The 25,351-nt window shown below is 33.2% G+C and overlaps 4 protein-coding genes across 4 annotated transcripts; 3 read left to right on the top strand and 1 right to left on the bottom strand.

Moving 5' to 3' along the window:
* Positions 1–4,256: 4,256 nt before the first annotated feature.
* LOC11421383 (benzyl alcohol O-benzoyltransferase) lies at positions 4,257–7,093 on the top strand. The gene is made up of 2 exons (XM_003626341.4): positions 4,257–4,834; positions 6,011–7,093. The coding sequence occupies exons 1-2, from the start codon at positions 4,394–4,396 to the stop codon at positions 6,947–6,949; spliced, it is 1,380 nt and encodes a 459-aa protein (XP_003626389.2). The 5' UTR covers positions 4,257–4,393; the 3' UTR covers positions 6,950–7,093.
* Positions 7,094–8,871: 1,778 nt separating this feature from the next.
* LOC11429795 (benzyl alcohol O-benzoyltransferase) lies at positions 8,872–13,711 on the top strand. Its single transcript, XM_003626340.3, has 2 exons — positions 8,872–9,426; positions 12,618–13,711. The coding sequence occupies exons 1-2, from the start codon at positions 8,986–8,988 to the stop codon at positions 13,554–13,556; spliced, it is 1,380 nt and encodes a 459-aa protein (XP_003626388.1). The 5' UTR covers positions 8,872–8,985; the 3' UTR covers positions 13,557–13,711.
* Positions 13,712–18,377: 4,666 nt separating this feature from the next.
* On the top strand, positions 18,378–20,316 carry LOC11425668 (aldehyde oxidase GLOX). Its single transcript, XM_003626339.4, has one exon. It carries the CDS (start codon positions 18,489–18,491, stop codon positions 20,199–20,201), a length of 1,713 nt encoding a protein of 570 aa, XP_003626387.1. The 5' UTR covers positions 18,378–18,488; the 3' UTR covers positions 20,202–20,316.
* Positions 20,317–21,330: 1,014 nt separating this feature from the next.
* Positions 21,331–23,910, bottom strand: LOC11423176 (benzyl alcohol O-benzoyltransferase). Its single transcript, XM_003626338.3, has 2 exons — positions 23,322–23,910; positions 21,331–22,418 (listed from the first exon to the last, which is right to left on the bottom strand). The coding sequence occupies exons 1-2, from the start codon at positions 23,766–23,768 to the stop codon at positions 21,477–21,479; spliced, it is 1,389 nt and encodes a 462-aa protein (XP_003626386.1). The 5' UTR covers positions 23,769–23,910; the 3' UTR covers positions 21,331–21,476.
* Positions 23,911–25,351: the final 1,441 nt, after the last annotated feature.

Here is a 25,351-nt window from a genome sequence, read left to right as displayed (position 1 = left end):
AGGATTTCAAAAGAAGAAATTATTTCATAAAAATATTTCGAATTTTCGATCCATAGATTACACATATTTTCATGATAAGTTACCATTTAAACACCTTAACTAGTGCCCCGGAGCACCGGTTAACATTCCTCTTTAACTATTTAATTAGTATCGTTTTGCTCCCTTAATTAAAATTTAATTTATTTTGGTATCTTAACTTCACTCCATTACACATTTTGGTCATTTCCATTAGTTTTAATTCAAAAATGTTAGGTTTTCTTCATTTTCTTTTGGAATTTTTCTCGGATTTTTGTTGTTAAAGGTTGATGAAGATAATATGAAGATGAAGAAGAGTAGAAGAAGATGAAGAAAACCTAACGTCTTTGAATTAAAACTAACGGAAATGATCAAAATGTGTAAGGAGATAAAGTTAAGATACCAAAATAAATCAAATTTTAATTAAGGGACCAAAGCGATACTAATTAAATAGTTAAGGGACCAAAAATACAATTTAGCCCTTATTGTATTAGTTTTTTAATATACTTATTTATTATTATATTAATTCATATAAGTATTTATTATCATATCGGTCGTTATAAGAGAGAGTTATTTATTGTCAACGTTAACTATTTTGACTAATGCAATACACAATCACACTATTTTATAGTTTCAAGCAGAATTGTTTTTCGAGATGAGAATTGATTTGAGAAGTTGTACCAAACATATTGAAATAATTGGTTTTCAAGTTTGAGGCTACCAAAAGTGTTTTTTAGGCAACAAGAAACTAAACCAAACAAAGGCTGAGTGGACTACGAAAAAAAGCCTAATTGTTTTTTGGCTTGATTTTTATAGCCTAACCTGATCCAAATTATGGGTTAATGTGTCGTCCGTTAAGCCTGATCGATTTTTATAACTCTACCACGTTCTCATATTTACATTATTAAAAGATGAGGAAGAAAATACACATTTGCCTCAAACTGTCTATACAAGTTTTTCCAACAACTTGAGCTAAATGACTAAAAGAGATAAAAATTCATGGTTCAAGTTCAAATCATAAAAAAGTGAAAATACAAATATAACAATTAACATTCAACCTTTATTATTAAAAAATTGAGTGAATATGTTTTTTGGTCCTCAAATTTGCATGCATCGGTTAATTTCATCCCTCAATTTTTCGAAATAGCCAATACGTCTTTGAAACTTATAAATATCAATCATTTTAGTCCCTCCATCAAGTCTCGTCGTTAACAGTGCTGAAATGTCATGTTAAGCGCTTAGTTCCAAGTTAGCTTCCATGTGTACATGGACGAATTTGATAATTTTTTTTTTTTTTTTTTTTTACTTTTAAAACAAATGAAAGTCAATAAAATTGGTACATTGTCAAATCGATCCCATAATTATTCATTAAAAATCAAGTTGGTCCTTGAATTATGCCACTCACTTTCAAATCGATCCTTGAATCATTTATCTTATATATCAATTTAATCCTTGATACCGTCAAATATATCCTAAAAACTAAAAGAATGTGAAGAATCTCACTTAGGTTAAACCTTGCTCAAACTCTTCTTAATTGGTTACGCCATTTTATTCTTATCGTAATCAAATCACGCACATGTTCTTCGTTTTCACCATATTTTACGTTTTTCTTTTAAATTATTTCGCGATTTCACCGGTTTTGAATTTCATGATTGTTCATATAATTTTGTTGAATGGTTGCTATGAAAAGGCATTCTATTTTGCGTGTTCTTCAAGATTTGATGAGTTTGTTAAGATCACATGAAATTGTTGTTTTTGAATATACTTTTCTAGTAAATGATTTTTCCTCAAAAATTATATGTTTGTACTTTGAAATTTAAATGAATGAAGAGAGAGGGGTTCAGTATGTTGTTGTTTACTGTTTACCGTAAGGTGAAATATTTCATTTTTTAGTTGTTACCAAAAGTATTTTAGTAAGGCATTATTTGGATAAACAACTTAATTGAGTGTTTATAGTATAAGATCTTATGTAGTAACTAGACTTGTCTAGATTGAGTTATATGAGTTTGTCTACTAGCATACGCATTTTGAGATTGTTTGGAAGAACTTTTGAAAACACATTATGACTGTATATAAGCTATTTTCATAAGTTCATCAAGATAGCTTACGAAAACAGCTTATAGGAAAAAAACATACAAGTTCATAAGCCGTTTTCAACTTATTTTCACAAGTTCTCCAGGATTGCTTGTGAAAGTAGCTTATAGGGAAACAATTTAGCTTTATTTTATGTATTGTTATAAGGGTTAAATATGTTTTTGATCCCTATAAATATACTAACCTTTCGTTTTAGTCCCTCTAAAATTTTCCTTCAACTTTTAGTCCCTATAAAATTTTCAATCACTAATTTTGGTCCATATTTTTAATTTAATTTTTGTATTTTTTAATAAATTGTGCAGAAATGTGTAAAATATTCTAAAAAAATTAGAATTTTTTTACAAAACGCAAATTAAATATGAATTTTTAACCTTAAAAAATATATAAATTCAAGTTTTGTTAAAAAATTCTAATTTTTTTTGGAGAGATTCTTATAATATTATGAATTTTTCTGCAAAATTTTATTCAAAAATACGAATTCTACATATGAGTTTGCTTTAAAGGAGAGACAAAAAGTGAAAATTGAAAATTTTATAGAGACTAAAAGTTGAAGAAATTTTTTAGTGGGACGAAAATGAAAAGTTGGCATATTTATAGGGATAAAAAAACATATTTAACCCTTGTTATAAAAATAGTTTATCTATTAGCACTAGCGCTTATGCTACAAGCTGCAAATTAAGTTGTTTATCCAACTTATTTGACACTATCAATGATCAAATTGATAGATGAAATAAATAATTCAGAGATCGATTTGACAATGAATGACATAGTTAGGGGATTGATTTGACAGTGTAATAATTTGCGTTGATTTACGTTTTAAAAGAAAGTCCAAAAAAAAAAATTGATCAAATTCATCCATATACACGTCAACATTGATAACGGCGAGACTTGACGAAGGAACTAAATTAATTGACATCTATAAAATTACATATTGACTATTTCGAAAAATTGAAGGATGAAATTGACCTAGTGCTTGTTTGGTATCACGTCTGATAGCCTCAAAAGCCAGTTTGTTTTTTGAAACGCGGTTTCAACATACTTTTGATGTTTGGATGAGTTTCAGAATCAATTCTCTGAAACGTGGATTTGGCCCCAAACGTGGGTTTTCTCAAAGCTACAAATTGAAGCTTTCACAGCAAAGCAAAATCGAATCAAACAATTTGTTTTTCAATGACATGTAAATTTACATAATTACCCATATTACACATTAACAACTTTCTTCTTCACAACACACACCTTCGATACAAATCTATCTTCCCCTCTGTGAGCTTGAGGCCAATCAGACGAGTACTGAGCGATGGAGAAATGGTAGGATGGAAGAAAAATAGTGAGATGGGGGAGGAGAAAGGTTAGAAGCGTAAGAGTTGTGAGAGGTGAGAAGGAGATGGAAATGGTAGAAATGTAATGAAGCTTCTGAGAAATCTAAGAAATAGAAGAAGGAACACGTGATTTCTAGAGTGACATAAATTGGAGTTTTTTTTTTTTTTTTTTTTTTTTTTTTTTTTTTTTATCTATTAGGTTGGGTTGTGTTCGAATATTTTGGATTGATAATATCGTTTGATGCTGCATATTTTTACACCCTTGAAAAATTTTTATATTGTATTAAAAATAACCAAACTGATAAAAAAGTTTTTTTTAAAAAAATCTTATTAATTTTCTTAAAAAAAAAGATTTTTATAAACTAATATTATATATATTTGATATTCAAATTGATATTATTTTAAAATAAATTTTTGAACCAATAAAAATCCATTTATGATTTTAGATAAGTATCTAAAATAAGAATGAGATGTTTAGTTTTAAATATAATTAAAAGGATAATTTAGTCATTTTACATTCAAAATCAATTTTGATTCAAACTATCCAAACAACATCAACCCATAAGAATCACTGAAACTCAATTATATCAAAATTAATTCTAGCCACTGCCATACCAAACACACCTAATCATGCAAATTTGAAAAATTCCCAACAACAAAAACGTGAGCTTGCTTGAAAACGTGAGCTTGCTTGAAAACGTGAGCTAGCTAGCTACTGGTACAAGACTGGACATTGGACTACTCTGCATATCATTTTCCTGAAAATGCCGTTTCAGTCATGTGGTCATTGGATTTTCGATTATTTACTTTTATTTTTTGTGGCCGTGATAGACTTCGGTTGTACTATTATTTTCAAACGCTCCATTTATAGATAGATAGAAGGCAATCAATGTATAGCAACACACTTAAACGAAACGAACCACTTATATAAAACTTCTGTCTTTTTTCCCCTTCCTTCTGATATCATGACTTCATCACCATTGTTGTTCACAGTGCGGAGGTGCCAACCAGAGTTGGTGCCACCAGCTGCACCCACTCCTTGTGAAGTTAAACTATTATCTGACATAGATGATCAAGAAGGTTTGCGCTTCAATATTCCTATGATCTTTATCTATCATCACGAACCATCAATGGCAGAGAAAGACCCTGTTAAGGTTCTGAGACATGCACTCTCACAAGCACTTGTTTATTACTATCCATTTGCGGGAAGGATTAGGGAGGGAGCTAGTCGCAAGTTGATGGTGGATTGTACTGGCGAGGGTGTCATGTTCATTGAAGCTGAAGCTGATGTAACACTTGATCAATTTGGTGATGCCCTGCATCCTCCATTCCCTTGCTTCCATCAACTCCTATATGATGTTCGAGGCTCGGAACAAATTATGGACCGTCCCATTCGACTCATACAGGTTCAATTATATTAATTGTCAATTTTTTTTATTTTTTTTACAAAAATAAACGATACTCATTCATTCATAATTGACGACAGACAATACAAATACAAATACAAAGTTGCTAAAAACAAAAAAAATAAATATGCGAACAAACTCATAACATTCATGTCAATAACATAAAATGACAGAGTATATATACCTACAAATATGACTATTCAAGAATATTATTTTTTTGGATCTACAACGTTGACGACGTAAAAGTCATTGAGAGATTTTACAGATCGACCTCGATTTTTACTATTTTTTCCATATATTTTGAGAGGTTTTTCCATTAAAATAGGCGTGTTTAAAGTTATCTATACGATTGAAAAGATTCCATCACGTTTTTTTTAAGAGAAACATATTTATAATATTTCATTAATCAAAACGTGTTCAATACAATTTAGTATTTCAACCAAAATCTAAAAATTAGCCGATAAAGGTTGCTGTAATTAAATTATGAACAACCTCATTTGCCTCTCTTCATACAAACTCAACACTGTGTTTCATAAAATTTCCGGAAGAGGGTTTTACAATTTTGGATAATAATTCCAAATTATGTAATTTCAGGTGAGGTGATAAAAAAAACTACCAACTACTCCCTCCGTTGCCAATTATAAGCAATTTTAATTTTTAGGTTCATTCGATTAATAATGTATGTGGTCCACAATATAAACCACATACATTATTAATTGAATGAACTTAAAAAATCAAATTTACTTAGCAAGGGATGGAGTACTCTCTTTGCATCAAACTCAATTGAGGGAGCACTCTCTTTACATCCAACTCAAAGTCAATAAGCCCGAAATTAAGCTCATGAACTCATTCCAACGCGGAGAGTAAACTAAGAGCGTCTACATATCGTAGTGGCCAGTGGGCAGCGTACCGTACCTATGCAACATAGTCCAAACCCTATATTTTACATTTTAAAAACCAATATATTATAATCAGGTTGACCCATTTAAAAAGCTTTGCACTTGTATGCACTTAACTTTTTTCCATGCTCCATTGAAGAAAACATATGAATTCCTACGGTTTCAAACAATTACTTGAACTTTGTACATGTTAATTACATATGCCAAATCGAATTGATTACAAGTTTACAACATGCATGGATATATCTCTACTTAATATTAGATTTAAATATGACAGGTCACACGTCTCAAGTGTGGTGGGTTCATAGTGGCCATGAATTGGAACCATACGATGGGCGATGCAGCTGGTTTGAGACAATTCATGAATGCATGGGCAGAAATGGCTCGAGGAGCATATCGACCTTCCATTCAACCTGTGTGGAATAGGGAGATTCTAATGGCAAGAGACCCTCCACGCATTACATGCAACCATTTTGAATACGAACAAATTCTTTCGCCAAATACAATTAAGGAAAAAGATACTGCTTCTCTAGTCCATCAATCTTTCTTCTTTAGAGCTTCTGACATAGCCACACTTCGTCTCTTGGTTCCATTTCACCTTCGTCAATGCACCACATTCGATCTTATCGCTTCATGTTTTTGGTGTTGTCGCACAAAAGCATTGCAGTTAGAGGCAGATGAAGAGGTACGAATGATGTGCATCGCCAATGCACGCTCGAGGTTTAATGTTAACAATTCGCCACTTGTTGGATACTACGGTAACTGTTTTGCTTACCCAGCGGCCGTCACCACTGCAAGGAAGCTTTGTGGAAACCCATTTGGTTATGCAGTGGAGTTGGTAAGAAAATTAAAAGCTGAAGTTACAGAGGAATACATGCATTCTGTGGCCGATCTTATGGTTATTAAGGAACGGTGTTTATTTACAACTGTAAGGTCTTGTATTATTTCAGATTTGACTCGTGCTAGGCTCTCAGAAGTGAATTTCGGATGGGGTGAAGGGGTGTATGGTGGAGTTGCAAAAGGTGGGGCTGGACCTTTTCCTGGAGCAACCTATATCGTCCCATATAAGAATATAAAAGGAGAAGAAACTTTGATGTTACCAATTTGTTTGCCCTCTGAAGATATGAAGAGGTTTGCAAAAGAGTTGGATGAGATGCTTGGTAACCAAAATCATCCTACATTGAGTGCTCCTAGTTTTGCGATGTCTACCTTATAGTTTGTTGTAGTTTGTAAAATTGTACTGTCGTGATTGCTGTTAAATAAAGTTGGGGGCTTGTGTGCTATATAATGATAATGAAAGACCTGTTTGTTATTGTGATATATTAACTAGTATATAGGTTTTCATATTATAATTCTGTCAGCCCCTATTCTTTGTTTTTATTATTTTCGGCTGTTTTATTTAGCCTTAGGCTGCTTTGCATCTGTTTTAGTCTCTTAATTAGGCCCAGTTGATTATACCCTTTTTTTGTATTGACTTAATTAGTCAAAATTAGAGAAGTAAGTTTTTGTTAGTATGGCACGGTTCTATTCAAATCTGTTAGAGAGGAGAGAAGGGAATGATGCTACAACCTTTGAAGTTTGAACCATATATATAACAAATCCTCCTTTTTTATATTCAAGTGATCAAGTTTTTCTCCCAACAAGAATCACATAGATGAGTATTTTTTGGTTAATTTTCTGGTTTTCCTCATGGTCCTCGATCCTGAAATTGCTCAGTGTCCTCTATATATATAGAATATGAAGCTGAAAAATCGCTCAAAGTTTCTGATTCTACTCTTTATGTTAATAAGTCCCTTGTAGAATCTCCTAGTGTTTCTGCTTTGTATAATTATGTAGGGTCTAATTGTAATATTTGGCATTTTCATTTTGGTCACCCATCTTGTGAAACCTTAATGCGCATCAATACAAAATTTCCTTCTGTTTTGATTAATAAGGTTTCTTCACCTTGTGATACTTGTTTTTATGCAAAACAAAAGAGATTTTCTTTTTCTCATAGTATTACTTGTTTTGATAATTGTTTCGATTTAGTTCATGTTGACATTTTGGGACCTTTTTCTATTCCTTCCATATATCGTCACAGACACTTTCTTACTATTTTTTTTTGTTGGTAAAAACACTTACTATTGGACACTTTTTGACATTTTGGACACTTTCTTACTATTGTTCCCACACATACCGACTCTCCTAGCAACTCTCCTACACCTACTATACATATCCTTCATCTAAAGTCTACTAGAATCACTAGGCCACCATCTTATTTGGAAGATTTTCACTGTGGTTCTCTACAAGGTACACATTTTTTCGATTCCATAGACATGAACAAACAATAACGGTGTTTTTTTATGTTTGCTATTTTCAAGTTATAATTGAATAAACTAATCATGATTATCTATTTCAATGACACCAACAATATAATAAAAAAATATAATTTAAATTCTTTTTTTAATGACATCAACAAAAATCTTTATTATAAAAAAAATTGTTTAAGAGTATAATTGAGATAACGAAAAACATAAAGATTAGAGAGTGTGTGGTTTGGTTTTCCTCAATTAATAATTAATTGTTGTTTGAAAAATGAAATAAAAAGGCATCCAAAGATCTAAAATAGTGTGTGGATTGAATTTGATGTGTATGGAACATGATAAAATATGGTGAGATGATTTAATCTAAGGTGAAAAAAATTGGTCTAAGTTGGATCAATCTAAGAGGTGGTGCAAACTAAACTCATCCCCAAAAACATATCCATGCTTGAAACAGTGGAAGAAACAAACAAAAAGATAAGATTTTTTTTTTCAACATTTTCAAATACATAAAATAAAATGAAGAAATGGGTTTGATGTATTATTGTGTTTGTCTATCTTCTTCCAAAATGAATCATTGAATTGAAGAAAAGAAAAAAAAAAACAGAGAGAAATCATGGAAAAGAGTTAAAAATTCATGATTCAAGTTCAAATCATAAAAATAAATAAATTAAATAACAATTAAAAACGTGAGCTAGCTACTAGTACAAGACAAGATTGGACATTGGACTACTCTGCATGATATTTGCCTGAAAATGCTGTTTCAATCATGTGATCCTTGGATTTTCAATTATTTACTTTTATTTTTTGTGGCCATGATAGACTTCAATTGTACTATTATTTTCATACACTGCATTTATAAATAGGAGGCAATCAATGCATAGCAACACACCCAAACGAAACGAAACAGTTGTATAAAACTTCTGTCTTTTTTCTCCTTCCTTTTGATATCATGACTTCATCATCGTTAATGTTCACAGTGCGGAGGTGCCAACCAGAGTTGGTGCCACCAGCTGCACCCACTCCTCGTGAAGTTAAACTATTATCTGACATAGATGATCAAGAAGGTATGCGATTCAATAGTCCTGTCATATTTATCTATCGCCACAAACCATCAATGGTAGAGAAAGACCCTCTTAAGGTGCTTAGACATGCACTCTCACGAACACTTGTGTATTACTATCCACTTGCGGGAAGAATTAGGGAGGGAGCTGGGCGCAAGTTGATGGTGGATTGTACTGGTGAAGGTGTCATGTTCATTGAAGCTGAAGCTGATGTAACACTTGATCAATTTGGTGATGCCCTGCATCCTCCATTCCCTTGCTTCCAACAACTCCTATATGATGTTCCAGGCTCAACACAAATTATCGACCGTCCCATTCGGCAAATACAGGTTCAATTATATTAATTATAAGTTTTTTTTATTTTTTTTTATTTTTTATTTTTATTTTTACAAAAATAAACGATATTCATTCCTTCATAATTGACGGTAGAGTACATCAATACAATATAAATAAAAAGTTGCTAAAAACAAAAAAGATGAATCTGGGAACAAACTCACAATATACATGTTGATCGTACATGATCAGAAGGTGACTGCCGGTGTCGTGAATGTGGCGGTGGTGACGGTGGTTGAATACGTCAGAATGTTTCTTGGAGCGGATGGGGGGTGTGTACCTGGCACTCCGACGTTCAAGTCAGTAGAGATCAGAGAGTGAGGGTTTGAGAGGAAGAAAGATTCTACCTTGGGGACTGCATTGAGTCCCCTATTTATAGAGGTGGAGGGCTGCAGAGCCGTTGTAATGGCACACCTTACTCTGACGGTTACGAAATCGTGGGAAGTGTAAACGCTTGTGAGTTTATTGCGGGAAGGTGGAGAGAGACGTTGGGGTTCGTTTGAACCAGTCTCCTTCGTTCCGTGCACCCCCTCGCGTGGAATGGGTGTGTCGCGAGTAATTTTTCCAAACGTGGTGTTTGGGCTTTGTAGTGTATTGGACCTAAGTAAATGGGTCAAAGATCCTTTTGGTCAATCAAGAACACATGTTAATAGCATAAAATGACATAGTACATATGCTTACAAATATTACTATATTTAAGAATATTTATGTTTTCTTTCTAAAAAAAAGAAAGAATATTCATGTTTTCGGATCTGCAACGTAGATGACTTAAAATTCATCGAGATGTTTTACGGATCGACCTCGTTTTTTTACTATTTTTTCATATATATTTTTTTGAGAGGTTTTTCCATTAAAATATAGTTACTGAAGTTATGTGCATAGAAAAAAATCCAAAGTTATCTATATGATTGAAAAGTTTCCACCACATTTTTTTTTAGAGAAACATACTTATAAAATTTCATTAATTAAGATGTATTCAATACAATTTGGTATTTTAACCAAAATCTAAAAACTAGCTAACGAGGTTGCTGTATCTAAATTATGAACAACCTCATTTGCTTGTCTCTACAAACTCAAGACTTGAGTTTCATAAAATTGCTTGAAGAGAGTTTTACAATTTTGAATAATAATTCCAAATTATGTAACATCACGCCCATGTGATAAAAAACTATCAACTATTCTCTTCGCATCCAACTCAAAGTCAATAGATCCCAAATTAAGTTCATGAACTCATTCCTAAGTTGAAAATAAACTAAGAGCTTCTTCAATATGTACTTCACAAATTGGACTAAACCACTAAGTTTTTGCAAGGACAAAACACTATGTTTGTCTCTAATGCACATACATTTCTAACCTTATTAATTGTTTTAAAAAGATGCATCAATGTTGCATTTATATCATCCAAGCTTCAATCACATCTGTACAATATTATAAGAAAGTTGAAAAATATTTTTTGACAAGGACTTAAAACATATATACTCATAAAAACAATTTGATATCCAATTTTATAATCTTTATTAAACTATTTTATTTAAAAAGTTTTCCTTCTTCATATACCAACTTTTGGTATGAGAAATAAAACAAAAACTTTTGTATAATTATTTTTTGGTCAAATGCATCTAAAGGTCCTTTAAGTTTTTCATTTTTTCCAAAGTCGTCCTTTAAGTTTCAAAAGTCCCAAACAAGTCTTTTTAGTTTTTGAATCGTTTCAAACAAGTCTTTTTAGAGGATGATGGTGATGATTTTGATGATAGCAATAAAGAGCATTATCCACCATTTGTCATGCCTAAAAAGATGACTAATTATAAGTGGGTGTTAGGAGCCAGATTTTGTACCAAAGATGAGTTCAAGGAAGCAATTACCAACGATGCTATCTACAATAGGACTTGTTTGAAACGATTCAAAAACTAAAAGGACTTGTTTGGGACTTTTGAAACTTAAAGGACGACTTTGGGAAAAATGAAAAACTTAAAGGACCTTTAGATGCATTTGACCTTATTTTTTCTACTAATTTTAATTTACTCTCCGTTAACATTTTTGTATTTACAGTTGTTATTCTTTATCCAATCAAATTAATTACAGGAAAAAACGAGAATGTATTATGAAAAACATTAACATATAGACAAATATATGCGCTAAAATAATATACACGAGAGTTTGAGAAAAACAAACACACATACATTAATTTATTGACCTCGTGATGTTGGTTTAGGATCTTGGAGTGAGTGTGCTCCTCTTCATGTTTTAGGAGTGAGTTAAAAATCTCTCTTATAATTAGGGTTCAAATTTTAATGTCCAAACTCTGAAACGGTAAAGCACCCGTACCGGATGCATGTACAATACTCGTGATACTGCATTTTTGCTCAGTATTGTATTGTGAGTGAAATTTGTGGCTTTCTCTTATATATAATATGATTTGTGAATTTGAGTTTCTTTGTCGTTGCAACCAACCCTAACCTTTTCTTTTATTGTGATTTTGTTATTGTGAATTGAAGAATATATATTTTCATGTTATCTATATAAAGGAAATATATAATTTTGGGTTGACTTTTTCATTTTCAATTATGCTATTAAACAAATTTTATTGTTATTCAAAAATATAAGAATTCATATTGTATTTGTTATATTATTGTTATCATTGAGAAATATAAATATAGTTTGTTAGAATACAAGTGCAAAATATATTACTATACCTATAATTTTAATCACAATCAAAATAATTTTAATAAAAAATGTATTAAAAATATTTTCATAATTTATACGCATTAACGCAATAAAAAAAGCGGACAATGGCCGTCTGAACGCTGGTATTACGTAACAAAACTTATGGTTTTATTGACGTACATATACCTTACTTTTTCTAAAAATTGCCATATTTTTGTACCCGTACTCGTATCGTAGTGGATACGTTACTGCACCGATATGCAATATAGGTCCAAATCCTATATTTCACATGCTTTAAAAACCAATCTATTTTTAATTACAGGTTGACCCATTTGAAATTTTTTGCACTGATATGCACTTACCTTAATTTTTCCATGCTCCATTTGAAGAAAACATATGATTTCCTACAATTTCAAACAATTACTTGAAATTTGTACATGTTAATTACATATGCCAAATCGAATTGATTACAAGTTTACAACATGCATAGATGTATCTTAATATTAGAATTATATTATGACAGGTCACACGTCTCAAGTGTGGTGGGTTCATAGTGGCCATGAATTGGAACCATACATTGGGTGATGCAGCTGGTTTGAGACAATTCATGACTGCATGGGCAGAAATGGCTCGAGGAGCACATCGACCTTCCATTCAACCTGTATGGAATAGGGAGATTCTAATGGCAAGAGACCCTCCACGCATTACATGCAACCATCTTGAATACAAACAAATTTTTTCGCCAAATACCATTAAGGAAGAAGATACTGCTTCTCTAGTTCATCGATCTTTCTTCTTTAGAGCTTCTGACATAGCTGCGCTTCGTCTCTTGGTTCCATTTCACCTTCGTCAATGCACCACATTTGATCTTATCGCTTCATGTTTTTGGTGTTGTCGCACAAAAGCATTGCAGTTAGAGGCGGATAAAGAGGTACGAATGATGTGCGTCGTCAATGCACGCTCGAGGTTTAACATTAACAATTCGCCACTTGTTGGATATTACGGTAACTGTTTTGCTTACCCAGCGGCCGTCACCACTGCAGGGAAGCTTTGTGGAAATCCATTTGGTTATGCAGTGGAGTTGGTAAGAAAATTAAAAGCTGAAGTTACTGAGGAATACATGCATTCTGTGGCCGATCTTATGGTTATTAAGGAACGGTGTTTATTTACAACTGTAAGGTCTTGTGTTATCTCAGATTTGACTCGTGCTAGGCTCTCAGAAGTGAATTTTGGTTGGGGTGAAGGGGTGTATGGTGGAGTTGCAAAAGGTGGGGCTGGAACATTTCCTGGATCAACCTATATCGTCCCATATAAGAATATAAATGGAGAAGAAACTTTGATGTTACCAATTTGTTTGCCCTCTGAAGATATGAAGAGGTTTGCAAAAGAGTTGGATGAGATGCTTGGTAACCAAAATTATCCTACACCGAGTGCTCATAATTTTGCGATGTCTACCTTATAGTTTGTTGTAGTTTGTAATGTCGTGATTCCTGTTAAATAAAGTTGGGGGCTTGTGTGCTATATAATGATAATGAAAGGCCTATTGTTTGTGAGATATATTAACTAGTATCTAGGATTTAATATTATAATTCTATCAGCCCCTATTCTTTGTTTTTATTATTATCAGCTGTTTTATTTAATTTAGCCTTAGGCTGCTTTGCATCTGTTTTAGTTAAGTTGGTTGTTTCAGTCTCTTAAGCCCAGTTGATTATACCCTTTTTTTGTATTGACTTAATTAGTCAAAATTAGAGAAGTAAGTTTTTGTTAGTATGGCACGGTTGTATTCAAATCTGTTAGAGAGGATAGAAGGGAATGATGCTACATCCTTTGAGCCATCTATATAACAAATCGCCCCTTTTCATATTCAATTGATCAAGTTTTTCTGCTAACAAGAAACATATAGTAGCGTACTTTTTTGGTTAATTTTCGTAAATCTACATGGTATCAAATGATAATAAACTCTGATTTTTCATGGTCCTCGGTCCTGATCCTGAAATTGCTCAAAGTGTCCTCTATATATATGGAATATGACGTTGAAATTGCTCAAAGTTTCTGATTCTACTCTTTCTGTTGATAAATCCATTGTAGAAGTGTTTTGTGTTGTATAATTATGTAGGATTATAAGGCAGGCACGTAATCATAGCAAAAGGATTTACACAAACTGAAGGATTATATTATCTAGAAACTTTTAGCCCTGTTGTTAAGAGGACTTCTACACTATTTCTTTTGACCATTGTTGATCCTAAAAATTGGTATTTATATCAATTAGATATTTACATAGCTTTTCTCCATGGATATCTTGATGACAATGTTTTTATGAAACCACCCGAGTCTTTGCAAACTAAAATGATCTCTTTATGGATTAAATCAATCGAGCAGACAATGGAACCAAAAATCATGTTCTTCTCTCACAAATTCTGGTTTTAAGCAGTCTAATCTAAGTCTGATTATTCCTTATTTACTAAAAGCTCTTCTGCTGCTTTCACTGTTTTTTTTTTTTTTAATTAGTATGAATGATTTATTAATTTATGGTAACAATCTTTCTGAACTTAACAGTGTTAAAAAAGATTTAGTGTTCTCAGTTATTTTTCGAGTTTTGAAACCGCAAGATCCAAGAGAGGAATTTCCTTACAGGAAGCTGATTGGCAAGCTTCTTTATTTAACTCCTTCTCGTCGTGACATTTCTTTTTCAGTTTGTAGGCTTAGTCCATATCTCTCCGCCCCTACTTATTTGCATATGCAGGTTGCACTTGAATTGTTAAGTACCGTAAAACCTGGTAAAGGTCTTTTCTTTCCGAGCTCTTTAACAACATCTTCGAAAGGGTTTTGTGACTCCTATTATTTTAATTACTTTTATTATGTGTTTTATGTGTTTGTGTGTGATTATTCATCATGAGTGCATTTTCATGGTTTCCGTATTAGAATGGTATTTTAGTCATTGTGGACTTAGGGGTATTTTGGTCATTGGGTGAGAACGGGTAAAATTATAAGTTTTGGTGAGAATTACTTTTAGTTGTTAGTGAGAATAGTTGTTTTACTAAGTTAATAGAGTAAAATTAAGATTTTACCGTTTAGTGACCGTTAGTGACATTTTACCGTTATTTGACCATTATGAGTGAATTACTGTTAGAGTGTAGAAACATTTGAGATGTGAATAGAAATGGGTTAAGTCCATTAAGTGTAGAGTTAGGCCCATTAAGGAAACTTGGTATAAAAACCTACACTATTGAGAAATTTCTTCACACTTTCATTCATAAGATATTTTTGAGAGAATAGAGAGAGAAAGTGGGAGCAAGAGCAGAACAGGGTTAGAGAGAAGAGGACTTGAAGAATCAAGGGTTGGGAGAAGAGCTTGGAGCAAAATTGAAGTCTAAACTAGAGAGATTAACCTAATTAAGGTAAGGGGGTTAGAATTCATCATAATCACTTATTGCAATTTTTCAATTATTTGTATGAAAAATGCTTAATTGGATGAATTGATTAATTGTTCATAAATGATGAAATTCGAGCTCTAATTATGATGCCATGTTTAGATATATGAAGTTATGAATAATTGAATTGTGTTAGTTGAATTACATGTTCAAAGTGTATGAAAATGGGTATGTGTTGAAAATATGCTCAATTGGTGAATTATGCTTTGTTGTTGATGAATTGTGAAAAGTTTCATGATCAATTGTTGCTGTTGCTGTTAAGTCATGTTGATGATGATAATTCATGGCTTGTGTTGCATGATTCATGATTTTGTTATGGAGAAATGAGATGTTGTTGGTGTTTTGATGAAAATGGTGAATTAGTCCAATTGTCAAGTGTTTTCAAGTTTGATTGAGTCTTTGTGAGTCTTTCTAGTCATATTGACCTATAAACATGTTATGGAAACACATTTGGGAAATGAGGGATCAAAATTGAGGATTTTGGGTTAAAAGGGGTCCAAACCCATAACATTTTCTACAAAACTGTGAACGTTCGCTTAAGCGACCTGGTAAGCGAACATTCGTACTGATTTTCTGGGTTAGGTCGCTTAAGCGACCAGTTAGCGTGCTGGTAAGCGAAGATTTCTGGTTGCTACTGGAACTCGTTCGCTTAAGCGAACATGTGGTCGCTTAAGCGAACGGGTGAGCGACCAGAAAACGTGCAAGGTGGTTTGCTTCTGTAACTCGTTCGCTTAAGTGAACCAGGTGATCGCTTAAGCGAACAGGCCTAGTTTTCAGCCACCTTGATTTTTGTTCAGGGTCTTTGGGGGCCAATCCGAGCTTTGTAAAATGACTCTTTAAACATGTTTAACTACTGTCAATCCCCTAAAACCTACTGGAACAATGATTAGCTTGCCTAAACTTGAAATTCTTTATTTGAGTCTTAACTTGGAAATTTTGGAACTTAGACTTTTGTCGGAAACAAACTTTTGCAAACATTGGGACTTATACGTTGAACCTACAACTCATATAGACTTAGGTAAAACTTGTAAGAGTATTCAAACATATTAATCATGTAAAAAGTGATATTTCGGGTGGGAATGTGAAAGGTTGTGAAATTGAGTTTTTCATACGAACTTAAGTTGTTCTTGGGTTAATGTCTAATGATCCGGAGGCGACTTAAATTCATGAATGCATTGTCGATTAAGATTGTTTGAATGTTTTCAACTTGTCTATGACGTTTGGTCTTGGGAGTTGTCAATGTTTGCCGTTTGCCACTTGACACGGTTTTTGGTCGGAAATGTTTTTTGAACCAATTGTTTTAAGAATTGTGGTGACCATTTTTATATAAATAAGTGAAGTTGTATGAATGAATGATTGTATTGGATATGATGTTTATCATGAGATATGTATGCTATCTTACTTATAATGTAAGGAATGCTTGAATGGTGAAACCATATGTGATAGTTGATGTTGAATGACATTGTTGATTATTGATAATCATGTTGATGTGTGAAGATGAATACTATGAATTGATTGTGTATGGACATGTTTTCTTGATAATGCAAATGTTGTGGAGATAATCAATATAATTGGGTGTTGTCCTATATTTTGAGGTGAAAATTGTGGATTGTTGTTGCATTATCGAGTCCTTGTACATGTCCATGCATCATAGTCGTGTTGAGAGTTTATATGATGTTTTATTCATTATTGGGCTCCGGCCTAGCAGAGATAATTTGTGATCTAGTTTTTGGGCTTCGGCCTTGCAGAGATCATTTGTGATCTAGTTTGTGGACTTCGGTCTTGCAAAGATCCTTAGTGATCTAGATTTTGGGCTTCAGGCCTTGCAGAGACCCTTGGTGGTCTGGATATGGGTGACAACCTTGGGATGATTTGGTACCACATGCATATATGTGTCGATAGGTGCATATCATGACATGAGTCTTATTGATGTATGTAATTGGTGATTGTGTATGAATAATTGTGAATTGATATTTGTTCATGACACATGTGATTGGTGATTATTGATGTGAGATATTGGGTTTTTGATGTAAGTATATGTACGAGAATATTATTATTGATCAAGTGCATGATGTTTAAATTGAAATATTCATGTTAACTGTTATTTGGATTATGATGATGTAATACTTACCCCCAGTGGTTTTGACCAATTTAAAAAAGATCTCCGTGAGCTTAACTCAGTTGGTAGGGATATTACATTTTATATGTAGGGGCAGGGATTCGAACCTCGGACACTCCACTTCTCCACAATTACATTGTGTGAGATCTAGCCACTAGACTTCTTGACAAAAAAAAAAAAAGATAGAGAAAAGAACCCGTCTTACATGTACTCTTGATGTAGCCTAACTAAGTTTTTTAAATTAATTTCAAATTGATATGAGTTTACGAAAAGTTGTTTGGCCAAAAAAATTCTTGTCAAAGCTTAAGTTCTATGTGAGATCAACTTATCTCTTGTTGGAACCTGTGTTTATTATAGGCTCCTTTGAATTACACACAAAATACTGCATGATCAATCTGAAATTAAACTTGGCATGAAAGATGCCACAAATTTAAAAGGCAAACGTGTCATACTGCTACCAAAGAACTATACGATATGATACTCCAATTATAGTAATTAGTAACTGTATCATGAGTCCATTGCTCAGTCTTTCATGAACATGTATTCAAGATTTGTCGCATATTAGTAGGAATCATACTTCTTGGCCTTAAACTACATTCCTTCAAAATTGCCCCTTTAGTTGCCGAATCCATCACTCCTTTCAAAGACACTTACCACCAATTCCACATGCATGTATATATATATCTCATGTAGTATTTAATCATTCAAATCAATATATATTTCATTAATTTCGTACACTAAACAAACCCAAATCCCACCAACACTTTACTAGTAAAATATTAATCCAACTACTAGCTACTCAATTCCAACACTCTACCTCCTTTTCTCTTCTAACCCACCCAAAATGAGCTCTATCACATTAATCCTAATTTTCTTCATACTATCTTCATTAATCCCACATTTCCACATCCTAATCGTATCATCATCATCATCATCACCATCACCATCTCCATTACCATCATTATTATCATCACCCTCTAGCAATCAAGGAGAATGGGAACTAATACAACCAACCATTGGCATTTCAGCTATGCACATGCAACTTTCACACAACAATAAAATCATAATTTTCGATCGAACCGATTTTGGCCCTTCAAATCTCCCTCTTTCAAATGGCCGGTGTCGTATGGATCCATTCGACACTGCCCTTAAAATTGATTGCACTGCTCACTCTGTTCTATACGACATTGCCACAAATACATTCCGATCCTTAACTGTACAAACAGACACTTGGTGTTCCTCAGGTTCTGTTCTCTCAAACGGTACATTAGTCCAAACCGGTGGTTTCAACGATGGTGAGCGTCGAATTCGAATGTTCACACCATGTTTCAACGAAAATTGTGATTGGATTGAATTCCCAAGTTACTTATCCGAAAGAAGATGGTATGCAACAAATCAAATACTACCAGATAATCGCATTATAATTATTGGTGGTAGAAGACAATTCAACTATGAATTCATTCCTAAAACAACGACTTCTTCTTCTTCTTCGTCTTCTTCATCCATTCATCTATCTTTTCTCCAAGAAACTAACGATCCAAGCGAAAACAACTTATATCCATTCGTTCATCTTCTACCTAATGGAAACCTTTTCATTTTCGCAAACACACGATCCATTTTATTTGATTACAAACAAAACGTCGTTGTTAAAGAATTTCCTGAGATTCCAGGTGGTGATCCTCATAACTATCCTAGTTCAGGATCATCTGTTCTTCTTCCATTAGACGAAAACCAAATCTCCATGGAAGCTACAATCATGATCTGTGGGGGAGCACCTCGAGGATCATTCGAAGCTGCAAAGGGAAAGAACTTCATGCCAGCACTTAAAACATGTGGATTTCTCAAAGTAACGGATTCGAATCCTAGTTGGATTATTGAGAATATGCCAATGGCAAGAGTAATGGGAGACATGTTAATTCTACCTAACGGCGATGTTATTATAATTAACGGCGCTGGATCAGGTACAGCTGGATGGGAAAACGGACGTCAACCTGTTTTAACACCGGTAATTTTCCGTTCATCAGAAACCAAATCAGATAAACGATTTAGTGTAATGTCACCAGCTTCTAGACCTAGACTCTACCATTCATCTGCAATTGTGTTAAGAGATGGAAGAGTTTTAGTAGGTGGTAGTAATCCACATGTAAATTACAATTTTACCGGAGTTGAATTTCCAACCGATTTAAGCTTAGAGGCATTTTCTCCGCCCTATTTGTCGTTGGAGTTTGATCTAGTGCGGCCAACGATTTGGCATGTCACCAATAAAATTTTAGGGTATAGGGTGTTTTATTATGTGACATTTACGGTAGCTAAGTTTGCTTCGGCAAGTGAAGTTTCCGTTAGGTTATTGGCACCGTCGTTTACTACACATTCTTTTGGAATGAATCAGAGGATGGTGGTTTTGAAGTTGATTGGTGTAACAATGGTGAATTTGGATATTTATTATGCTACTGTGGTTGGACCATCTACTCAAGAGATTGCACCACCAGGTTATTACCTTTTGTTTTTGGTGCATGCTGGTGTGCCTAGTTCAGGTGAGTGGGTGCAACTCATGTAATAATGTAGTTGCAGATATTGGTTTGTTAGATTAGATTGATTTGTTAGGAGGATTGTATTAGGTTAGATTAGATGTTTGCAAATTAATTATCATGGAGAATGTATTTTGTTTAAGTTTTAGGTAGGTCATAGTTTGCTTTCATAATTTTAATAAACTTTGAATAAAAATTCATTGCTATAGTTTTGCCATGATTTTTTCACACTATTTTGCTTTTTTTCTTATTAAACTATTTTTTTATACACCATGCTGCTATATTATTCAAAAAGATACGATAAGTTATTGAGAAAATTACACATACCCTTGAGGTATCTTTAAATGACACAAACACACCTTTTAGTGTAAAACATATTCTACATATCAAAACATATTCTACATGTCAAAAGACAAATATCTCCTAAGCTATGAAACACCGACTTAGACACGACACTATGTAAAAATTTGTGAAAATAAATTAATTCAATGTAATTATATGTGTTAATATTGTGATGGCGTCAATGCTACAAAGTTGATAAGATAAAAGATGGGTTGAAAAATATCGGTTAAGAAGATGAAGCATAAACTTCTTTTTGTTGAAGCTACACTACAATTCCATATTCTGATATCCACCTCTAAGCATATCCAAATGCCAACCATAGTTTTATTTTTACACACCATCATCTTTTAGATAGCGGGACGTGGGTGCATGTGCACCGTGCATAGTTTACTTTAATCCTTGAAGAGTTTATGCCGTGAAATTTTTTCTATTTTCAATTTATCTCTTTACTGTATACTTTCGTTAAATTAATAGGTTGTTAATTTAATATTCTTATAAAATTGTTTTTAAACGATCATAATTAATTTCATAGAAACAATTATTTATAAAAGAGTGAAAAAACTTTTATATAAGTTACCAACTTTTTTTTGAAACAGCTTATATTAATAACACCGAAATATACAAGCAGTACACATTACAGTGGAGGCCAAGAAAGGAAAATAGCAGGACTGCAGTTGTACACTGCAGAAAACAGCAACCTGAAAAAATCAAGAAACTCCCTAAAAACTGAAAATAGAACACCGGGAAGGCAGCAAGCCTAAAACAGATCCTGCTATCAAAACAGAAGCCAAAACACAACCTGAACCCAGCAACCAGTGACACCAAAAGTCCCAGTTACCAACTTTTATTGACTACATACTGTGGAAAGTTTTAACTTATTACCATAATAAATTGGTCTGTCATTTTCAGATATTGCCATAAGCCAACAAATTTATTTAACTTATCTAATGGAACATCGCAAACTATAAGGTAGAGATGACAAAACTAGGACCAATCGTTGTAGGTTGATTTTGATTACCAAACATCTTATCTAACTCTTCAGCAAACCTCTTCATAACTTCAGAGGTTAAGAAAATTAGTAATATTAAACCTTCTTCTCCTTCTGCATTCTTATGTGGGATTATATACGTTGCTCCAGGTAAAGGTCCAGCCCCACCTTTTACCACTCCACCATACACCGCCTCACCCCATCCGAAATTCACTTCTGCGTACTTAGCACGAGTCAAGTCTGATACAACACACGATCTTACTGTTGTAAATAAACATCGTTCCTTAATAACCATAAGATCTGCCAAAGAATGCATGTATTCTTCTGTAACTTGAGCTTTTGCTTTTCTTATCAATTCCACTGCATAACCTAAAGGGTTTCCACAAAGCTTCCCTGCGGTGGTGACAGCAGCCGGGAAAGCAAAACAGTTACCATAATATCCAACAAGTGGCGAATGGTCAGCCCTAAACCTTGAACGTGCATTAACGATGCACATCATTCGTACTTCTTCATCTGGCTCTAACTGCAATGCTTTTGTGCGGCAACACCAAAAACATGCGGTGATAAGATCAAATGTACTGCATTGACGAAGGTGAAATGGAATCAAGTGACGGATTGCAGCTATGTGAGAAAGTGTAAAGAAGAAAGATTGATGGACTATGGTAGTAGCAGCATCTTCTTCCTTGTTGATATTTGACGTAAGTATTTGTTCATATTCACGATGGTTGCAAGTAATGCGTGGAGGGTCTCTAGCCATTAGGATCTCTCTGCGCCATACTGGTTGAATGGAAGGTTGATGTGCTCCTCGAGCCATTTCTGCCCAGACATTCATGAATTGTTTCAAACCTGTTGCATCGCCAATTGCATGGTTCCAGTTTACGCCCACAATGAAACCACCGCACTTGAGACGTGTGATCTGTCATTTTAAATGTAATACTAAATAATAGAGATAAATCCATGTCCTAATCCAATCAGTTTGGTATATGTGATGTTGTATTAACATGTAGAAAGTTCATGTGGTTGTTTAATTGTAATTTTTAATTTATATGTTTTCTTCTATGAACATAGAAAGATAGGCAAGTATATTGTTTAGTCTGAGATTAATGTTTTCTGGCTCCATATGATAAAAATCATATAATCATTAAATGATGAGCATTAGCAACAAACTCTTATCAACTCATACTCAACTAGTTGAAACTCAAATGAGTCTCACTAAATCATGCAGGTCTCACATGCATTTAGTGTTAATCATTTGTATTTCAAATCAATGATTTTTTCATTAAGAGATTAAAATTTAAATATGTATATGATAACATAAAGGCTAATTATATGTTTAGTCCTTTAATTAATATCCTAGTTCCATTTTGATCTCATAACAAATATTTCTTATGTTTTGGTCCTTCAACTAAGTTTTTGTTAGCCAACTTGTCTTCTCGCCTGTTAGTTGAGAGACAAAATTAGTTATGAAACATAGTATATTAATAATTTTTGTATATAATTTTCTTTGATCATTAACGGAGAAGATTTGAATCTGTCTCTACCCATAATTAATTTTCTGTCAAAATTGGTTCGAGTGGATTCAATTGTCATGCCTTCCATCTACTATTTTTTGGATAAAAACATTGGTTGAACAATTAACCTAGGCTCCAAAACTGTAGGCAATAACAATATAATATCTGAAATCAACAAAAAATTAAAATTTTAAAGCAAGGTATGTAATACTGTCTGAGTCACAACTTTAAGGACAAAAATGGTGATTAAGTCAAAAGTGTGGCGAGGCCTGCAAAACATTAAGGATGAAGAATTAACATGATTGGACCTGTATGAGCAGAATAGGATGATCAATGATTTGTTTCGTGCTTGGAACATCATATATGAGTTCTTGGAAGCAAGGGAATGGGGGATGAAGAGCATCACCAAATTCATTAAGTGTTACATCAGCTTCAGCTTCAATGAACATGACACCTTCACCACCAGTACAATCCACCATCAATTTGTCCCTAGCTCCCTCCCTAATTCTTCCCGCAAGTGGATAGTAATAAACAAGTGTTTTTGAGAGTGCACATTTAAGAACCTTAACAGGGTCTTTCTTTACCATTGATGGTTCGTGACGATAGATAAATATGATAGGCATATTGAAACGCAAACATTCTTGATCATCTATGTCAGATAATAGTTTAACTTCGCGAGGAGTGGGTGCAGCTGGTGGCACCAACTCTGGTTGGCACCTCCGCACTGTCAACAATAATGGTGATGAAGAAGTCATATGATATACAAAAATAGAAGAGTTAATAGGTGTCGTGTTTCTTTTGAGTGAGTTATAAATGGAGTTTTTGAAAATGATACGTACAACACTGAACTATCATGGCCACAAAAATTGAAAAATGGAAGAATCTAAGGATCAAGTTACTTTTGATAAACTAAGGACCATATTTATTGAACAGTAGTTTTCAAGTAAACACGCCTTTCTTTGTTGGGAAAACCTTCACTGAAAAATTACCATGCATGGCCACAAAAAAATGAAAAGTTTAAAATCTAAGGACCATTTGAAAGTGCTTCTTATCTTGTATTGTACTACTAGACTACTAGTTATCCAACAAGCTCACGTTTCTTTTAATTTGTTGGGAAAACCTGCACTAGAAATTTAAGGGAAAATTTGTATGCTTTTATAGGTCAAATGCATCTAAAGGTCCTTTAAGTTTTTCGTTTTTTCCAAAGTGGTCCTTTAAGTTTCAAAAATCTCAATCAAGTCCTTTAAGTTTCAAAAGTCCCAAACAAGTCATTTTAGTTTTTGAATCGTTTCAAACAAGTCCTTTTAGAGGATGTGATGGTGATGATTTAGATGATAGCAACAAAGAGCATTATCCACCATTTGTCATGCCTAAAAAGATGACTAATTTTAAGTGGGTGTTAGGAGCCAGATTTGGTACCAAAGATGAGTTCAAGGAAGCAATTACCAACTATGGTATCTACAATAGGACTTGTTTGAAACGATTCAAAAACTAAAAGGACTTGTTTGAGTCTTTTGAAGCTTAAAGGATCACTTTGAAAAAAAACGAAAAACTTAAAGGACCTTTAGATGCATTTGACCATTTTTATAATAGGGAAATGTGTATTTTCTTCCTAATATATTAAGACCGAAACGAGGGGCAAATGCCTGTGTAATGATTGGGTAGCTTTGGCTACCCAAATATTTTTTTTATTCTATTGAATGAATAAGGTATTAATATAGTTAGCTACCTCAATAATATATTTTCAACTACTTCAAACAAATTTATTTGCAAAACAATTAGCACAAATAAAAAAGATTAACAAACTATTACTTGATTAATAAACTTATTTTAACATTTTAGTCTTTACAACAACTAAAGTGAATGTATTTTTAGCATTTAAAATATCAATAGTTAAACAAAATGGATGATAGTTTAATGCAAATAACTTATTTGTTTACATTGTTAGTCTATTTAACAAATATGCAATTATGAATATATATTTGACTCCATAAAGCATAATTTTATAGAGATCGAACATATTTAAACTTTTTTTTTTAAAGAGTATGTTTAACCCTTAAATTTAACATATAAAGGTTAAAAAAAGTTAATAGGTCGAATAGCACAAATGTTGATTTTGAGGTAAATTCAAAAACAGTAGCTGATTATTTTAACAAAGGCAAAAGAGATAGCACCAACACCGAATTTGGATCCATTATAGATAATAATATTCAGTTTTGTAATACTTTTTTAACAAACTCTCATGTCTTATTGGAAGGCAATCAAATGAGGTTGCTCATGAGTTAGCTAAGACAACTATATTATTATAAAAAAAAAAGTTGACTTTTTAGGTTCATAG

The sequence above is a fragment of the Medicago truncatula genome, chromosome 7, assembly GCF_003473485.1.
Source record: "Medicago truncatula cultivar Jemalong A17 chromosome 7, MtrunA17r5.0-ANR, whole genome shotgun sequence".
Taxonomy (NCBI): Eukaryota; Viridiplantae; Streptophyta; class Magnoliopsida; order Fabales; family Fabaceae; genus Medicago; species Medicago truncatula.
This window is presented reverse-complemented; position numbering and strand designations above follow the sequence as displayed.